Genomic DNA, 17,623 nt, shown 5'->3' with positions numbered 1-17,623 from the left:
TAAATTCACCTCAGAAGTTTCATTTTTTCTTAAAACAATCTCCATATTTCTAATTGCCCCGTAAGTTCCATCTGGATAACCACAATACAAATTACAAAAACAAAATCAATGTTATTCTAATTAATTCTGTATAACCGACATATTTTTTTGTCAACCATATAACCGACTTAAAACTAGTACTCCCTCCGTTCGGTTTTATTAGACGTTTTGGAACTATTGGTTTGTTCCACTATATATGACGTTTCTCTGAAAACTATGTAAAATATAATTGTAATGACTTAGATTACCCTTCGTATTATTCTTTTCAGCAAACAATTTCAATTCGTTTAGTCTTCATGTCAATTAATGAAAAGGGATAATAGAGGAATTGTGCAAGATGTCTTGTTTTGTGTGAGAATTGTAAAACGTCATATATAAAAAAACAGAGGGAGTATAAAACAGTATAAAAACAATTATTTTTTTTCAGAAAAAAGAAAAATTCAATACAAATGATTACTATTCGATATCAATTGGAGTAAGTAAGGTACAAGGGTGTAAATGTAATAACGAAAACTCTAAAGGACTGGTACGCTAGCTTTAACTATTTCTTTTATAAATTTCAATTTTGATTATTTTCTTCTTCTTTTGTCGTCTAACTAAAAAAGAAAAAAAAATAAGATTTACCTATCAAAAATATCCAGTAGTTTTTTTTTCTGTTCTCTCTCTCGCTCATCGCTTTGAAAAGTAATTTTTGTGGACCGCGAAGAAAGAAGGAAAGCTTTTTTAGTTTTTTTCTGGTTCGTTGCCGCCTTGCACGTTCCTTCTCCCTCCCAATCTTATCTCCTAGCCGTAACCCTAACCCTAGTTTTCTCCCCTTCTCCCTCTTCCCCTCCATCTATCGTCGACCGTCTTCTGCAGTTCTCCTAGATCCGCAAATCCTGTCCTTCGATTTCCAAAGTTAGCCTCCTCTCCCTCGTCTGATTCTCACGATTCATCGTTCCCTTTCCACAGTTCCATCGTTCGCGGAATGGATTAGATCATTTGATTTCATCTCGTCATGGTCGTATTCACCCGATAGCTTCCTTCCTTCTGAGATTTACGGATTTGAATACGTGCTCGGAGTCGAAACTGTTCATCATCGCTCATCGGAAGGTTCAGATCTAAGTTTTACTTAATCAATTCTCAGTGTTGCTGTTCTCTATTGGATGCAATCGAGCGGTGTTGAGTGAGAGCATGGGAGGAGAAGAAGAAGAAGGAGCCGTTTCTCTCGAGATCCCAACGGAAGAATCCGTGCCGGAGAGGCTCGAGCTTAAGAGGGAGCGTCTCCGTAACGAAGGAGAAGAGTCTCCCAGCAAGAAACAAGCCAAGGAGCCTTCCAACGACGACATCGTCTCCGAGATTTCGAACCCCGTCTCATCCTCCCCCGTGGAAAACACCTCCCGGTTCCGCGGCGTCGTCGTCGTCTCAACCCATCCGGTTAAATCCGGTTCGGGTGATTCTCCCGTCGTCGAGTGCAATGAGGAGTTCGGGTCGGAAGAGACTGTGAGCGACGAAGAAGAACGGAGCGGGAACGTGGTAGCCGGTAGTCCTCCTCCGACGACGACGACGAAGGCGGAGCAGTTTGTGTTGGAGATTCCGAAGCATCTTAGCTCCACGGGAGTCACGAGGATCACGTTTAAGCTGAGTAAACAGAAGGATGTGCCCGTGGTGGTTAAGGATCATCATGCATGGGATGATGATGATGAGAAGTTGTTGTTGTTGCCGAAGAAGAAGAAGAAGGTTGTTGCTTCTTCTTCTAGCGGCGGCGGCTTCCCATCTAATGTGAAGAAGCTTTTGGCGACGGGTATGCTCGACGGCGCTCCGGTGAAGTATATTTCACTCCCACGAGTGGTAAAGTCTCAAACTTTATTCTTACTTGTATATATTTTCGTAAGTGACTTATAACACTTTTGACTTGCTATATCAGAGAGAGCTTCAGGGGGTAATCCATTCCGGTGGGTATTTGTGTGGCTGTACCAATTGCAATTTCTCGAAAGTGAGTTTTTTTTCTTCTCTTACCGATTCTTGTTTCTATGATTAGTTTTAACATACTTTGTTATGCAGCAAAGGGTTCTAAGTGCGTACGAGTTTGAGCAGCACGCTGGTGCGAAAACTAAGCATCCTAATAATCATATATTTCTGGAGAATGGAAGGGCGGTGTATAGCATAGTTCAAGAACTGAAGACTGCTCCCCAAGGTGTTGTCGAGGAAGTGATAAGGAATGTAGCTGGTTCTGCTCTGTGTGAGGAGGGCTTTCAAGCTTGGAAAGGTGATGGCCAGGTGTCTAGATTGTTGGTGGATTTACCGTAGATTTTTCTTTTTGCAATCCTTTGAGTTTCTAAAAGTAGAGAAGTGCTGAGTCTGATCTGTTTTCTTTTTCTTGCAGCAAGTTTCCAACAGAGTAATAGTATTTCTGACAGGAACCGTATCATGGAACAGTCCCCTGTCAGGTATTATCACCTTTACTACGTGTTTGTGTTGGCCCATTGGGGAATTTTATTTAGAATTGATAGTCAGTGATACTTGGATCCTGTAGTTTTACTTGCGAATTCTGTTTTAATATATTTTGGTTAATGTAAACCTACCATTTTGTGTTTGATATCTAAACGTGATTCGTGTTAAAAACTGCAGTTATAATTGTCAATCTCATGATGAAAGTCAGAGCCTTACTCCTTGCTCTCTGGAAAGCCATTATTATCGAGAGAAAACATACGAAACAGACGCATTATACGAGCCGAAGCGGATAGCAAAGAAGAAGTATGTGTCTTAGCAAATTTTCATTTACAATTAGTTACTGTTAGTAATCTAGGTGCCAGTTATGGTCCTTATGAACAATTATCTAAGGTGGTGTAGTAATTGATTTGGTCGCTTATACTGTAGGCTTTCTTCTCATGTATCTGGTACGGGTTGCCATAAGAAAGTTACTGAAGGAAGCAATAAAAAAAGGTTTGTGTTGTTTTCTTATCATTCTCGTTTCTTGTGTTTTCTGTTAGCATTTTAAATCTACAAATACCATCCGACATTGATGAAAAAGATACAAATACTATGTTTCCAGGGACAATGATTTACATCGGTTGGTGTTTATGCCCAATGGGTTACCGGACGGAACTGAATTGGCCTACTATGTTAAAACGCAGGTTTGTTATTTCCGACAGATTAGTTGTTCTTCTTATTTTCACCGACTTTCAGTTCAGCTTAGTTAACAATTGCTTTCCCTACAGAAACTACTAGCGGGTTACAAGCAAGGAAATGGTATAGTATGTAGCTGCTGCAATAAAGAGGTAAGTGGTGGATCTAGTGGCTATGTTGGCTGTCCACCAGACTCAGTTTGAACTTCGGAGATAGTTTTTTACTAATTTGTTATGAATTTATGTACGACAGATTAGTCCTTCGCAATTCGAAGCACATGCTGGGATGGCTGGTAGACGACAACCGTGAGTTATCCAATAACTTTTTTATTTTCTCCTAATTGTTGGAATACGTATCTGAAGTGTTTGTATCATTTGCAGGTATCGTCATATCTTTATCTCTTCCGGATTGTCTTTGCATGACATAGCATTATCATTGGCAAATGGACAAGTCATCACAACCGGTGACAGTGATGACATGTGTTCTATATGTGGGGATGGTGGAGATTTGCTGCTTTGTGCTGGATGCCCTCAAGCATTCCATACAGGTAAGATATTGACGGATTATATTACTCTTTTATATTACTGAAAGTTGGTAAAGCACCGCTTTCAAAATGATTTCCTTAATCATGAAGCATATGGAAGTTTAAAGTAGCCCTCCTAAACCATTTTCTTTTGAGATTAGATTTTGGATCTTAGTTCAGTTCAGATATAGGTTCTCGTGTTATTCTCTGCTTCTGATCCTTCATTTCTCTTTTCCTGTGCAGCTTGTTTAAAATTCCAGTCTATGCCTGAAGGTACATGGTACTGTTCGAGCTGCAGTGATGGATCTGTATCTAGTAAGAAGGCTACTGCCACTGGTCCTTCTGGCAACTCTAAGTCTATCCTTATAAGACTGTCGAGAGTCGTTAAAGCTCCAGAAAGCGAAATTGGAGGCTGCGTGTTCTGCAGGTTTGTTGCATGTGGATTATTACCTTTTTTTTTTGTGAGGCAGAATAAGGTGTCGTTTTCTATTATATATATGCAGTGGTGCTTACTGCTTACCGAGTTTCACTCTCGTCTTATTTTTTGATAGATCCCATGATTTTAGCATCGGAGTATTTGATGAACGGACTGTTATTCTATGTGACCAGGTGCTCTCTTGATTCCTGATCTCTTTTATTCAAGCACTTCTCACTATCAGTTTAGCCTTTTCTGACAGCGCTCTTCGTCTATATTTTTTCTTGAAGTGTGAGAAAGAGTACCATGTTGGTTGTCTGAGAGAGAATGGGCTCTGTGATTTAAAAGTAAGTTGTGTAAGGCTGTTTCGTTGTTCACGAGGTGATGCAGCTTTTCTCAATTTCTTCCCTTAATTTCTGTAGGAAATCCCGCAAGAGAAATGGTTCTGCTGTAACGGCTGCAGCAGGATTCACACGGCAGTTCAGAGTTCTGTTTCATGCGGGCCACAATTGATTCCTGGACCTCTGTCAGACATGATACGCAGAAAAGACAGAGAAAAAGGAATAATTACGGAGGATGGGGATACAGTCGAATGGAGGATACTAAGTGGAAAAAGTCGATACCCAGAGCATCTGCCCTTGCTTTCACGAGCGGCTGTTATCTTCAGGGTATGTCTCGACTTCAGATGTGTTCCTACTATCTCTTGTGTTATTACTTGTTAGATATGTGCTTTCAAGCTTATATCTTTTGGCCAATTTCTTGCTTCCTTTTTGACCTTGATATACGTATAACAAACATGTTGCCCAATTCTTGTCTTTCTAATACTTGTAGGAATGTTTTGATCCCATTGTTGCAAAGTCTGGTCGTGATCTCATTCCTGTCATGGTGTATGGGTAAGTGATGATGTGATAAACTCTGATACAACAGCTATGTTTTACAGTAGCTAATTTGTCTTGTCATTCTTATGACCTACTTGCAGGAGAAATATATCAGGTCAGGAGTTCGGAGGAATGTACTGTTTGGTCCTGATTGTAAAGTATGTTTCCTTCAGTTTATTTCTTCTTTTTTTTCCTCTTACAACTTCTCTGTTTCCTGTGCTAATTGCTTTGTTTTCATGATGCGCATATAGTTCTCTTGTTGTTTCTGCTGCGCTGCTGAGAATATTTGGTCAGCAAGTTGCTGAACTTCCTATGGTAGCCACAAGCAGAGAGTACCAAGGAAGGGTAAAGCTTCTGCTCGTCCCATTTGTTTCCTTTATTTTGATATATGGATTTAAAAAAATCTTATTATTGTGAAAATGGTCTGTAGGGATACTTCCAAGGGCTGTTTGCTTGTGTGGAGAATCTTCTTTCTTCTCTAAATGTTGAGAACCTGGTCCTCCCAGCAGCTGAAGAAGCCGAGTCAATATGGACGAATAAGTTTGGGTTTACAAAGATGACTGAGCAGCAAGTAAGTGAAAATTTTCTTTTTTTCAGATCATTATTATTCGGTAAAGCTTTGCTATGGAGTGATGTGTTAACTAAGTTTATGAGAGTCATGCATATATATGTACATTTTGGTTTTGCAAGTAATAGCAAACAATCAAAATGGTGTTTTTTTTTAATTGCAGTTGCAGAATTACCAAAAGGAAGTACAGCTTACAGTCTTTAAAGGAACCTCAATGCTGGAGAAGAAAGTACCAAAGAGTTTATCAGAATCAACAACTCTGCAGTGATGGTTTTAAAAGATTCGTCTGGATTTTGTTGTTCGGATCTTTCCCTCTTCTTTTATTTTTTTGGATGCTCTGCTCTTCATGTGTGGGGGCTTTTGATTTCTTTCTGTAATGTTTTTGAAAATAGTTTGTAGGTTGACAAAAAGGAGTTCTCAGAACAGTTCCAGGATTGTAAAAAAAACCAAAGAAAACAAAAAAATAAATAGAACGGTGATAAGGATTTGTAAGACTTGTAGAAAATAAATCTTTTCAGTCTTATTAGAGTACCTTTTTTAAAATAAGTTGGGGAAATGTGATGCAAGATTTGGATGATGCTTTTAAGACCCATTTGGGAGTTTCCCGTTTCTGTGCTAAATGCTAATGAATTTGGAGAATTTTTATTGTTTACTATATAGAGACTTTAATCTTATTTTGCCTTTCAAGTTTCATTCCATATGATCTTTGTGCCTTGAATATCTTTAAGGCTCTCAACAAATGAAAAGTTTCAGGATGCATTTGGCCCCTTTTGGTGATGCTGCAGAGAGTGATCACAGACAGAGACACCAGAAGAATCAGATGAAAGGGTTTTCGGTTTTGCTGACATAGAACAACAGTTGAAGAAAATCAAAGAGAAAGCTGAGGAATGAATGAGAATGCAAAGTTCTTTGACGGTTGGGGTGATTTTTGTTTAAACCTATTACAACAGCAGATTTAAAAAAAAAAGAAAAAGAAAACATTAACAAAAACTAAACGAGGCAAACCGGCGTTTGGTCTCTCTAGGGTTTAAGGTTTAATTTTCAGACATACAAAGTACCAATTAAAAATCAAAAAATCTTGGAGCTTTCCTCCTTGGCGATAGTTCATTCTCAAGAAAGAAGAAGATGAATTCATGTTACCACACTCACTTCTCCTCCTCATCCCTCAAGCTTCCCCATTTCTTCTCCCCAAAGGTCTCTTCTTTCACTCTCCATCTCTCTCTTTCGACCAACCAACCCCCTTTTGATTAATCGCCGATTTAAGAACAAAAGTTTGACACTTTCGAGTTTTTTCCCTTTCAATGTGGCAGAGCTTTATGGCGTCTCCGCGGAGAGGAGAACTAAGAGTATTCGCAGTGGCAACCACCACTGACATATCAGCAGCTCCAATCTATTTACCCCAAGGCTCGTGGAAACAGGTACAGACACATCTTCTTCCAAAACTCTCTTTAAAAAATTTCGAAATGTTTAATCTTTTTTGGCTGTTTTGTTTGTTTATAGGTAGCTGGTGGAGTCACAGCTGCTAAAGGGTTCAAAGCTGCTGGTATGTACGCTGGGTTACGAGCTTCAGGGAAGAAGCCTGATCTCGCTCTTGTCACCTGTGATGTCGACGCTGTAGCTGCAGGAGTGTTCACAATGAATGTGGTCGCTGCTGCTCCTGTTGTTTACTGCAAGAAGGTTCTCGAGACTTCCAAAACGGTAAAACAATCATCTAGACCGTTAGTCCCAAATCATGTTTGTGCTTTTTGAAATCAGTAAGTTTTTCTGGAAAAATCATACAGGCGCGTGCAGTGTTGATTAATGCTGGTCAAGCCAATGCAGCTACGGTAAGATAGGTTTCAATAATAAGTAGAGGTCTCTATCTATGCATCACTTAATTGTTATATCATTCCGTTTCTTTCTTTTTTTTTTTTGCAGGGTGATGCTGGTTACCAAGATATGTTAGATTGTGTTGGTTCACTTGCCACGGTAATGTCTTTGTGTCTTTTTCATCCCGTGTGTGTCTACTTCAAACCTCTTATCTCTTTCAGCATTGTTGCAGCTACTTAAAGTGAATCCAGAGGAAGTACTTATTGAGTCAACTGGGGTTATTGGTCACAGGATTAAAAAGGTATCAACATATTGAGTGTTGTAGTTAACTTTGCATCACTTGTGTGTTTCTCCCCTCCCTAACTAACTAAATAATGTTTTTACAGAAAGAGCTTATCGAAGCACTTCCAACACTAGTCAACTCCATGTCAGACTCTGTTGAACAGTAATTATTTTTGTCTCTTTCAGCTCTTATTTAATATAAAGCCACTGGAACATTCTCTTAGACCAAATCAAAATTTGATATATATATACAGGGCAGATTCTGCTGCTATAGCAATCACGACAACAGATCTTGTAAGCAAGAGCGTCGCAGTTGAATCACAGGTTGGAGGAACCACAGTTCGAGTTGGAGGTATGGCTAAAGGCTCCGGGATGATCCATCCAAACATGGCAACTATGCTAGGTGTATGTTCTTTTAGCTTATTAGCCACAATCCCACATAGTCGTTGAGACGTACATACATACGTTGATGTTTGTCTTTCACAGGTCATCACAACGGACGCTCTTGTCGAGAGTGATATCTGGAGAAAAATGGTAAAGGTTGCAGTAAACCGAAGTTTCAACCAAATCACTGTAAGTTACACCTTTTATTTAGCTCTTCATTTCCAGGCTCTGGTTAATGACAAGTATGGTATTATTATTATAGGTAGATGGGGACACGAGTACTAACGACACGGTCATTGCTTTGGCGAGCGGACTATCTGGATCACCTTTTATATCTTCTTTGAACTGTAAGGAAGCTACACAGCTTCAAGCATGCCTTGATGCGGTGATGCAAGGACTTGCTAAATCAATAGCTTGGGATGGCGAAGGCGCAACATGTCTCATTGAGGTTAGTGAAAAAAGCGTTTTCTTCCAACTCTCTGATTCAAATTAACGTGTAAAAACAATATATCACACCAGGTAACGGTACGAGGAACAGAAACTGAAGCTGAAGCAGCGAAGATTGCACGCTCGGTGGCTTCCTCTTCACTTGTCAAAGTATGAGATTAGAAATAGACATTACATGAATGATAATAATGTTTCTAACTAATAGTAAATGTCTGCCGTTGATGGTTGTGACAGGCAGCTGTGTATGGGAGAGATCCGAACTGGGGACGCATAGCTGCAGCTGCTGGCTACGCCGGGGTTCCTTTCCAGATGGATAAGCTTAGGATCTCACTTGGAGAGTTCTCGCTCATGGAGAGTGGTCAACCTCTTCCTTTTGACAGGTTTGTTATCTTTACAACTGATTTTGTCTCTCAGTGGCAAAACGAAGTTTCTTACACAAATGTTACAGGGATGGAGCCAGTGACTACCTCAAGAAAGCTGGCGAGGTTCATGGAACTGTTACAATGGATTTAACAGTAGGTGAAGGTGCAGCCAACGGAAAGGCGTGGGGGTGTGATCTTAGCTATGACTATGTCAAGATCAATGCTGAGTATACCTCCTGAAGACCGACCGAGAGTCACGGTTTCATTTGTGTATTGATTTCAGTTTTACAAACTCATTTTTGCTTTATAAATAAAGACAATGTCACGTGAAGTCAATAACAAGGCTCTATTGAGTTATTATTCACATGCAACAAATTTCAACAAAATCTTTCACAATAGTGTTTTAGATCACAAGTTTACTCCATGGAGGCACATGGAAAGGTCACGGAGCTGTTTACTCTGCACAACAAGCAAGCCAATGCCCTCTTTTGGTCGCCGAGAGGCAAGCTCATAGTTCTCGCTGGACTGAAAGCTTGCTTCGGTGGAAAGCTTGAGTTTTTCGACGTAGAGCGCAAGCAAACTATTAGAGTGCAGCAACACTTGAAGGCTAACAATGTTGTTTGGGATCCGAGTGGAAGATACGTTGCAACGGCTTTTACCATACCACAGGAGGAGTTCGATGAAAGTTACGGTCAAGTGGGTGACCCTCTTGAGAGGTTTCATGTGTGGTCTTCCAGTGGTGATTTTCTTTATTATCACCAGTGTGACTATCCTTTAATACAGATGGATTGGCGCCCCTACAGAGGAGGAATCATAGATGATGACTTAGTGCAGAAAAGGAAGAAGTTCCTTGTGGAGACTGCGGAATCATGGTTCTGAAAACTCGTGATAACTAATATTTGCAAGTATTTAAACTTTGTGTTTTATTTGTCAACTTCTCTGCTATGTTGATTTTTGGCTCTGGATCACTTTTATCTGTTCCTTTAAAATGTATCGACAATGAATGGTTTGGTGGTAATGGTAAATTAGTTCCAAATGGAGTCTCTTTGAAGCTAATGAATTTATGTTTATTAGGGCTTCTTCTTTCTTTTCTGTACACTTGCTTAAAGCTTTTGTACTTCTGTTGTGTTTGTTGCATATGATAGTATCTTGTTATACAGATTTGTATGTTTCTTGCTTATTATACAGTGTCTCTTCATGTTTTTACAAGGTTCTTTTCCACAGGAGGGTATTATAAAGCTATGTTTATGAACCAGACAGCAAAAGCAAATCAAAGCTATACATGAAACAGCACTTGTAATGGTCTTAACCTAATAGATTATGATAATAATATAATAAAGTTGCAGGTGATTTGGCTTCCATCACTATGCTAGATTAACTTCCTCCGCATTGCCGCTGAGTTGTTCCTCTACACTGACCTTTGAATAAGTTTTGTTGGTAAGCCTTGAAGAAGACGCAGAAGCTGAGACAACCATCCTGGAACGGCTTTAAAGAAACTTAGGCTCAGACGGATCCCAGTTGAATAAGCTTACATTGATTATCATGTCATCCCAGTTTTCTTGGTAAGATGGATCAAGCTTCAGATCTTCCGTGTCAAAGACATACGCCTTCATGGGATGGAACCAGTGACTACCTCAAGAAAGCGGGCGAGGTTCATGGAACTGCTACAATGGATTTAACAGTAGGTGAAGGCGCAGCCACCGGAAAGGCGTGGGGGTGTGATCTTAGCTATGACTATGTCAAGATCAATGCTGAGTATACCTCCTGAGACCGAGACTCTTAGTTTAATGTTCCATTGTTGTGTTATGATCTCAAATTTATAAAACTCATATTGCTTCAAATAAAGATGTCAGTTCAATAACAAGGTTTCATTGAGTTATTCTTCACATGCAATAAATTTAAACAAAAGCTGCACAATAGTGTTTAGTAACAACCATTACCCATAAGAAAAGTTTTTTAAAAACTCAACAGGAAACAAACACACACATTAAGTTATTTTATTATTTATTAGACAAAGGAAAGAGGCAAGCTCATAGATGTGAGATGAAGATCTGCTTGACTATTAGAGAAGGCAGTGCCATTTAAGAAGATGCTGCAACTATAGGCATCTGAGTAACCCAATCAAATTTTTCGTAACTGAGTTTGCGAGAAGCTTGCTTCTTGTTCTTGCCACTACGAGAAGAAGAGCTGTCTTTGTTCTTCTGCCCTTTCTTCCCGGTCTTCTTGTGGCTGTCTTTGCTTTTGGATTTCTGCGGCTGCTTCTTGTGTCTTGTGTGCGAGGCTATGGAGGGAGGAGGATCATACACGTCGTCCGCCCATGAAACACTCGACTTCTTCAGTGACAAGCCATGCTTCTCCCGGCTGCCTTTTACGGCAGGGATGAGAACAACTGGTGTCTGCTGACAATTAAACAAACAGTTGAGAAAGAGTAGACAACCAGGGGAAGACTGGATATACAGCCTCTTGTAGATAATCTTTAATCAAATGTTTTTTTCCTTGTTTGAATAATATATGCACTCTTGTAGACATGATTTCATTTTTTTCAGGAACATACTACCAAACTGCTAAACTAGCAAACCACATAAGGGACATATCAATGTTCCACGAGCCTTAGGTAAAACAACTAAACTACTATAACCTTTCAAACCAAGAGATGATACACAACTTGTAACTTGGCAATAAGAACATTATAAATACCAGCTGATACAGATAAAAATAGAAACATGAATTCATGTTTAGTTATTGAGCTGACATAGGCTGTGACTTACAGTAGTAGTAAGGTTCTCATCCTTGTCTTCATCATCTGAAGACTTGAGAGGTAAAGACTCCAAGGCTGATTCATCACCCCCGGTTTGGTTTATATAACCAGTTTCATCTCCATCAGACTCCTGAGAATCATCAGATCCAGCATGATGCGAGGAATGCTTCGAGCCATCAGAGGAGCATCGCGTGGGAGGACTCGAAGCCGAGATCTCAAAGTCAGCATCTTTAAAATCCAACTCACCACCACAAACAGAGCTCATATCCAACTAACTATAGTAACTGCACACAAACCAAGTTCAAAAGTTATTATTACCACGAGTAACAGGAGATTCACAGAGACGAGAAAGCTCATACCTTTTGTGGGTTGTAAACTTGCAAATCGATCAACGCCGAAAAAAAAGGGAGGAACTTTTTTTTTGCTTGTTGAAGGTTTTAAAAAGGAGGTAGAATCGAGCAACGTTAACTAAGATTACCACGCCAACGATTGGAGGACAAACCAGAGTGATAAGGAGTCAAAGAAGGAATCAAAAGGAGGAGGAGGAGAAGCTTAGAGGGCACCGAAGGCATTCTTTATCTTATGCTCTTCGAAACCCAACGGAAAAAAGCCCTAATTCTCTAATTTCGATTCCAATTAAAAAAACGCAGAGATCTCAGAAGAAACTTCGATGCGGGATGAAAGAGAGGATATGACACGAAAAACCTAAGATCGGATCGTGGAAACCAGATTAAAAGTTCAAAGGAAGAAGATGAAGCTAATTTGAGAAGACGACAACGAAGAAGATGAAGAAGAAATGATTGATGATTGAGGTGGCGGGCTATGTTTGATGAAATCAGGACTGTACACGTGTCCCATGGGTAAGACTTTTCTTTATGGGCCTTGAGTCGAGACATGTTATACTCTAATGGTTATAAGACGTTTCTTTATGATGATGATTGAGGTGGCACCGAGCTATTTGTTCTCGGCCCATTAGAGCATTACGTGTCTCAAAGACCCCCCAAGATAAAATAATAACGAGGCCCATTAGAAAATATCCGTATAGTAAGGTTGATACCAGCTACATGAAGTAAACTGATTACAGATTCAAATCTTAAATTCTCAACCATAGCTGACTTAGCTGTCTCCGAATTAATAGCTCCATATCTGCTGCAAATTATATTCCAGAGTTTGTCTTTGCTGTCAAAGATGTCAAAAAGAGTAATATTCCAGGGTATATTCTTCTTTTAACATTACAAAATATTTATACACGTTTATAAAGTGATGACATAAAAAAAAGGGGGAGGGGGATTGCACAATCAAATGGATATCCATAATTAATGTGATTTTGATTTTCTGACAGCTAAATTGATTGATCACTTCATTGCTTTTACTCATTACCTGTACACTATTAAGATCTTGTCTGATCTGCTGACATGTTTGTTGTATGTTTTATTTTCCACGTGTATTTCGTGGCATGAGAAAGGCTCTTTTTTCTTTTTGCTAATAAAAAGAGAATATATTTTTTTTTTGTAAACCATAAAAAGAGAATATTAACTCCTAATTCCTAAATTGCTTTTTTTTTTTCCGAAGATTGGTGAAGAGCATGAAAATATTGACTATTACATAAAATTGTACACCAAATGGTCCACGCCATATCAGTTTTCAACTTTGCTAAATTTTATGTTTGAAATCCATATTCAAGAAAAATATTGTTTTCTATTTCCAAAAAAAAAAAGGTACGAAGCATGATTTGAAATAATGCGTGAATCTGTCTGTCCAGATATTCTAAATTAAAATTAAGAAAATGTTAATTCTTATACTATACTGTTTACATATATCAATTTTGGTTAGCTTTTTGCTTAACTTTTAATATAATTTCAGAGTTATATTTCATAAATTCTTATAATCAGTATAAAGAATATCTCAGTAACTAAAAGAGAACAATACTTGCATCCAACTGCAGTTTGAGGTAGTAAAACTAAGATTGGAAAAACTTAGATTTTGTTTCAAGATATGTAATGATTTTAAGTTCAAAAAAAAAAAAAAGATATGTAATGATTTTTAAATAAATTCAAGTGGTAGAAGAGTAGAATTTGAGTTCAAGTTGAATGAGTACTCTCGTATGGGTTTTAAACGAGTAATATTTTGCGGCTGGTTGTCTCCCAAGTTATCCTTTATTATTTTAATTAACAGATAATTATTCCACGGCTGCGTTTTTTTGCGTATATAAGTCAACACTGAGAGGTGTATAGAAAACCAAAAGAGTAAAAGAAAAGATATGGCTATGATCATGAATAAGCCTGTGAACTACTTTATGGTATCTTGTTTTTAATAATGTAGTTTTGTACCTTTATTTCCTTCTTCTTTTTAGTTTATTAAGATTGATAAAATGTTACTAAAAACAGGTTGATGCATTCACTGAGTCAGTTTTCAGAGGGAACCCAGCAGCAGTCTGCATTCTTGAAGAGGACCATGAGAGAGACGACGCATGGCTTCAGTCTCTTGCCGCAGAGTTTAACGTTTCTGAAACTTGTTTTGTGTCTCCCATTACTGGTCACGATGGTCGCTTCCGTCTCCGGTGGTTTACCCCTTCTCTCGAGGTTTGGCAAATTTTGACTTCATTTTTTTTGAGGTTGACTGAATTGGACCGTTGAATGTTTTGACAGAAAAATGATCTCGAATTCGCGAGTACGACTCTAGAGTTAGACTTACTCTTAAGAACCAACACTAAATGGCTTTTTCAAAAAAAGAAAATAAAATAACCAAAACTAATTAACAAAAATACAATATTTTAGAAGTGTTCATATTCATTGAAAATAAGCCATATATTTTCATAGGAGTCATGTTGATATGTATCATTTGTTTGTCCGTTTTTTTTTTTTTCTTGAAAAAGGGCTTTCAATTGTCCGTTTATTTTGGTTAGGTATAATAAGTGTAACCATTTCTAGACTTTATTCAAGAAAACTATTAACAATATATTTAAAAAGTAATGATATAAAATTTTAAATTAATAGTTTCAGCTATATATTTTCAGCTTTAAAAATGGTAGGCAAAAAATTTAGAAATATAATTAAAATATAAAGTTTAGGTCCTAAATTATTCATTTATTCAAAAACAATAATTTAAGTATTATGGTCTGATTCGAGTGCTCTAATTGCACATACTAAAAGACAGTTTGTCCTTAATTGTTGGATTAATTCGTAATTATTATAAACATACTAGGGATTAATTAAAACTCGTTCATTAATGTGTAGATGGATCTCTGTGGTCATGGAACTTTGGCATCTGCTTATAGCCTCTTCTCAAACGGTTTGGTCGATTCAGACAAGGTCGAGTTTGTAACACAATCAGGTATTCTTACAGCCAAGCGAGTTCCAGATACATCAGTAAAAGGAGGATCGTTCTTGGTCGAAATGAACTTCCCTGTGATTCCAACTTGTGAGTTATACAACGCAAGTGACATCAAGTCCATGTTTTCCAAAGCCTTGAACGGAGCTACCATTGTTGATGTCCGAGGAACCACGAAGTCCACAACTGATAAATTTATCTCCGAAAAGATCGTTGTATGCGTTATTAAGAAAAGACATTTTCCATATATTTTTGAGAAATGCCTTAAAATTAAATAGCACTAAAATAAGTGTATTTTTGCTCTAATATCCAAAACCAATGATTATCTTTATTCATCTGGTTACAGGTTGAGCTTCCATCTTGGGAAGCTGTCACTGAACTAAAGCCAAACATGGATGAAATTTCAAAATGTCCAGGAAAATTGATCATTGTTACAGCTGCTGCTCCTGAAGGATCTGTGTATGATTTTTGCAGTCGTTTCTTTTCCCCCAGATTAGGAGTGGATGAGGTTAAAATCCTCATCATCTTACTTCTGTACGCACAAACAAAACACAAAGTCTTTATAACTTAACATCTTTTTGTTTGGCTCTCTCTTTGTTCCATCAGGACCCTGTATGTGGAAGTGCACATTGTCCATTAGCACATTACTGGAGCCTCAAGATGAACAAGTGTGATTTCGTCGCTTACTCGGTGATTTATTTCTCTCTCACTCTCTTACTCTCTCAAACTTATTAATGTTTTGAAAGCTAAGAAGGAACAAAGAGTTTAACACAGTCAGATAAATTTTGTTCGCAGGCTTCACGTAGGAGTGGATCACTGAAGGTTCGTTACGATAAGGAGAAGCAGAGAGTTTTTCTCACTGGAAAAGCTGTGACCGTGATGAAAGGCTCTATTCAAGCGTAATCTTGATTTTGGAAGTCAAGATTTGGAGATATGGAATCACAAGTTAATCAAGTTGTCCTAATAAATGATGAAATAATATCCATGATCATCTTCTTTATCCATAATAAACAAATAGGTTCACATGAAATGTATTCATATGTTTTATGTGTTCATGTAGGATAAATGAACTTACATGTAATGTTCATTAGTCAATAATCAAAAATAAGTTTGTGTTTCATTCATAGTTTCTGGATACTTGTAAAGCTCGTGAATATTAAATATGGGCATAGCTGAAAGTCAGATATGGTAGAACTAAACTGCGCCATGTATACGATATTACAACGACCAGATCTAGCTTCCCTCTCCCCGTTCTCTCATTTCAGTGATTTTTTTTTCTTTTCCAAATGCCTTGTAGTTGCAGATAATGTATCAGTGATCTCCTTTGCTTTAGTCTTTACTTCCATAGTCTTGTCATGTTGTAGTGGGGATGTAGAGCAACCAACTTGTATTGGACGTTAAGTTTTATATTCAATCCCAGCTCATTTACCTAAATGCATTATGGCTTTCTACAACAATTTGGTGTGGCCTATGATAAATTATCACTCAGAATTTTCTGTCCTACTCTTGCAGTCACAAACAATCAAGATCAACCAAGCTGGCCAATATGCTGGAACACTACGCAAAAACCAGCGTGTTGCTGTTTTTAAAAGAGCTGAAGGTAACCAGGGCCGGCTCAAAGAATCTATGGGCTCTTGGGTAAAATATTTTTTGATATTACTTTTACATATATCTATAGGTAACTTAAAATTTTTGGGCCCTGATACATAATTTTTTTAAAAATATGGACCCCATTTTAACACTATTTTAGAAAAAAAACATTTGGGCCCCGGGGCCTACACCCCTTATCCCATGCTATAAGCCGGCCCTGAAGGTAACCTGCGCAGAAGTGAAGAAAATAAACAAAATCAAAACAAATGTTTAGGGTTTAGGTGTTAGTTTCTTATCTATGACAACATATTTTTTTTCCCTTCTGCATTTCTTTTAGTTTAGTTCTTATCTTACTCTTGTTGAATGTGTCTGACGCATATTTCCATTTTCTTTCTTTTTCTTTGTCAAAATGTAATTCAAATATAACAAAACGTCATGGTCATCATCGCCATCATCCAAATCAGGCCGTCTGGCGGTGTCACTGGATACGAATTACTTTTGAACTATCAAACAAAAACGTGCAATTGGAGTATTCGGTCATTATTTTAAGTAGCTGGGTGAGAGCCGGGTCCATTTTGTACTTTCTTTTTCTTTTGAATTTATTGATTTTTAATCTATTGGAAAAGGGAAAAAGGAGCCAAATGGGAGGGGCCGGGTCAAGTTTTGTAGCCAAATGGGAGAGCTCGGGTCAGCTATTGTAGCCATATGGGAGGGACCGGGTCAACTATTGTAGCTCAAGTGTCATTTGCTTACACACTGTATATTGTCTACTAAATTTTTAGTTTATAAATTAGTATAGATATAAATTGAAAAATGGAGAAGCTTTTGCCGACTCTGTTACTGTCGATTTGTAATAATAGTAAAAACCTACACGAAGTATTTTTTAAAACTCAAAAACTTTTCTGTTAAGAATAGGAAAAAAATTATGGATAAAATACATTTTGAAGATCCGAGGTCAAGCACCATCAAAGAAAGGAACTAGTTAACCTAACTTCAAATAGTTGGTTTGAGAAGATCATGGATCTATGTACATAATTTGTTGATTAAAAGAAAATATAAATTAAATCTATTTCAAAAAGAAAATCTTACATTATTAAAATAGAACTACAAATATAAAATAACTCTAAAAT

The 17,623-nt window shown here is 37.9% G+C and overlaps 5 protein-coding genes across 5 annotated transcripts; 4 read left to right on the top strand and 1 right to left on the bottom strand.

Moving 5' to 3' along the window:
* The first annotated feature begins 689 nt into the window (after positions 1–689).
* On the top strand, positions 690–6,059 carry LOC108854977 (uncharacterized). Its single transcript, XM_018628658.2, has 19 exons — positions 690–1,869; positions 1,946–2,014; positions 2,083–2,287; positions 2,405–2,468; positions 2,650–2,775; positions 2,899–2,964; positions 3,074–3,155; positions 3,240–3,299; positions 3,400–3,452; positions 3,528–3,694; positions 3,914–4,097; positions 4,222–4,279; positions 4,376–4,432; positions 4,508–4,753; positions 4,917–4,978; positions 5,065–5,121; positions 5,215–5,308; positions 5,394–5,534; positions 5,695–6,059. The coding sequence occupies exons 1-19, from the start codon at positions 1,213–1,215 to the stop codon at positions 5,797–5,799; spliced, it is 2,553 nt and encodes an 850-aa protein (XP_018484160.1). The 5' UTR covers positions 690–1,212; the 3' UTR covers positions 5,800–6,059.
* Positions 6,060–6,565: 506 nt separating this feature from the next.
* Positions 6,566–9,181, top strand: LOC108855028 (arginine biosynthesis bifunctional protein ArgJ, chloroplastic). The gene is made up of 13 exons (XM_018628712.2): positions 6,566–6,725; positions 6,842–6,949; positions 7,032–7,229; positions 7,313–7,357; positions 7,449–7,499; positions 7,573–7,641; positions 7,727–7,785; positions 7,877–8,027; positions 8,109–8,195; positions 8,269–8,454; positions 8,526–8,603; positions 8,688–8,833; positions 8,902–9,181. The coding sequence occupies exons 1-13, from the start codon at positions 6,657–6,659 to the stop codon at positions 9,053–9,055; spliced, it is 1,401 nt and encodes a 466-aa protein (XP_018484214.1). The 5' UTR covers positions 6,566–6,656; the 3' UTR covers positions 9,056–9,181.
* A 57-nt stretch (positions 9,182–9,238) lies between these two features.
* LOC130511352 (eukaryotic translation initiation factor 3 subunit B-like) lies at positions 9,239–9,694 on the top strand. The gene has a single exon (XM_057008294.1). The coding sequence runs from the start codon at positions 9,239–9,241 to the stop codon at positions 9,692–9,694; it is 456 nt and encodes a 151-aa protein (XP_056864274.1).
* Positions 9,695–10,668: 974 nt separating this feature from the next.
* On the bottom strand, positions 10,669–12,361 carry LOC108855029 (uncharacterized). Its single transcript, XM_018628714.2, has 3 exons — positions 11,933–12,361; positions 11,584–11,857; positions 10,669–11,211 (listed from the first exon to the last, which is right to left on the bottom strand). Exons 2-3 carry the CDS (start codon positions 11,836–11,838, stop codon positions 10,897–10,899), a joined length of 570 nt encoding a protein of 189 aa, XP_018484216.1. The 5' UTR covers positions 11,839–11,857; positions 11,933–12,361; the 3' UTR covers positions 10,669–10,896.
* Positions 12,362–13,728: 1,367 nt separating this feature from the next.
* LOC108852031 (uncharacterized) lies at positions 13,729–16,023 on the top strand. Its single transcript, XM_018625518.2, has 6 exons — positions 13,729–13,872; positions 13,961–14,155; positions 14,810–15,118; positions 15,250–15,411; positions 15,510–15,593; positions 15,699–16,023. The coding sequence occupies exons 1-6, from the start codon at positions 13,834–13,836 to the stop codon at positions 15,804–15,806; spliced, it is 897 nt and encodes a 298-aa protein (XP_018481020.1). The 5' UTR covers positions 13,729–13,833; the 3' UTR covers positions 15,807–16,023.
* The last annotated feature ends 1,600 nt before the right edge of the window (positions 16,024–17,623 follow it).

This window comes from Raphanus sativus, chromosome 4 (assembly GCF_000801105.2).
Source record: "Raphanus sativus cultivar WK10039 chromosome 4, ASM80110v3, whole genome shotgun sequence".
NCBI lineage: Eukaryota > Viridiplantae > Streptophyta > Magnoliopsida > Brassicales > Brassicaceae > Raphanus > Raphanus sativus.
The sequence above is the reverse complement of the archived record's forward strand: the minus strand, read 5'-3'. Positions and strand labels throughout refer to the sequence as shown.

Excerpts from the sequence above, each read along its gene's own strand:
- LOC108854977 (XM_018628658.2), top strand. The coding sequence starts at position 1,213 with ATGGGAGGAGAAGAAGAAGAAGGAGCCGTTTCTCTCGAGATCCCAACG. Across the intron at positions 3,695-3,913 it reads CCCTCAAGCATTCCATACAG|CTTGTTTAAAATTCCAGTCT; the intron begins GTAAGATATTGA and ends TTTCCTGTGCAG. Across the intron at positions 4,433-4,507 it reads ATGGGCTCTGTGATTTAAAA|GAAATCCCGCAAGAGAAATG; the intron begins GTAAGTTGTGTA and ends TAATTTCTGTAG.
- LOC108855028 (XM_018628712.2), top strand. The coding sequence starts at position 6,657 with ATGAATTCATGTTACCACACTCACTTCTCCTCCTCATCCCTCAAGCTT. Across the intron at positions 7,230-7,312 it reads TTCTCGAGACTTCCAAAACG|GCGCGTGCAGTGTTGATTAA; the intron begins GTAAAACAATCA and ends AAAATCATACAG. Across the intron at positions 8,455-8,525 it reads GCGCAACATGTCTCATTGAG|GTAACGGTACGAGGAACAGA; the intron begins GTTAGTGAAAAA and ends ATATCACACCAG.
- LOC130511352 (XM_057008294.1), top strand. The coding sequence starts at position 9,239 with ATGGAGGCACATGGAAAGGTCACGGAGCTGTTTACTCTGCACAACAAG.
- LOC108855029 (XM_018628714.2), bottom strand. The coding sequence starts at position 11,838 with ATGAGCTCTGTTTGTGGTGGTGAGTTGGATTTTAAAGATGCTGACTTT. Across the intron at positions 11,212-11,583 it reads ATGAGAACCTTACTACTACT|ACACCAGTTGTTCTCATCCC; the intron begins GTAAGTCACAGC and ends AATTGTCAGCAG.
- LOC108852031 (XM_018625518.2), top strand. The coding sequence starts at position 13,834 with ATGGCTATGATCATGAATAAGCCTGTGAACTACTTTATG. Across the intron at positions 15,119-15,249 it reads TTATCTCCGAAAAGATCGTT|GTTGAGCTTCCATCTTGGGA; the intron begins GTATGCGTTATT and ends ATCTGGTTACAG. Across the intron at positions 15,594-15,698 it reads GTGATTTCGTCGCTTACTCG|GCTTCACGTAGGAGTGGATC; the intron begins GTGATTTATTTC and ends TTTTGTTCGCAG.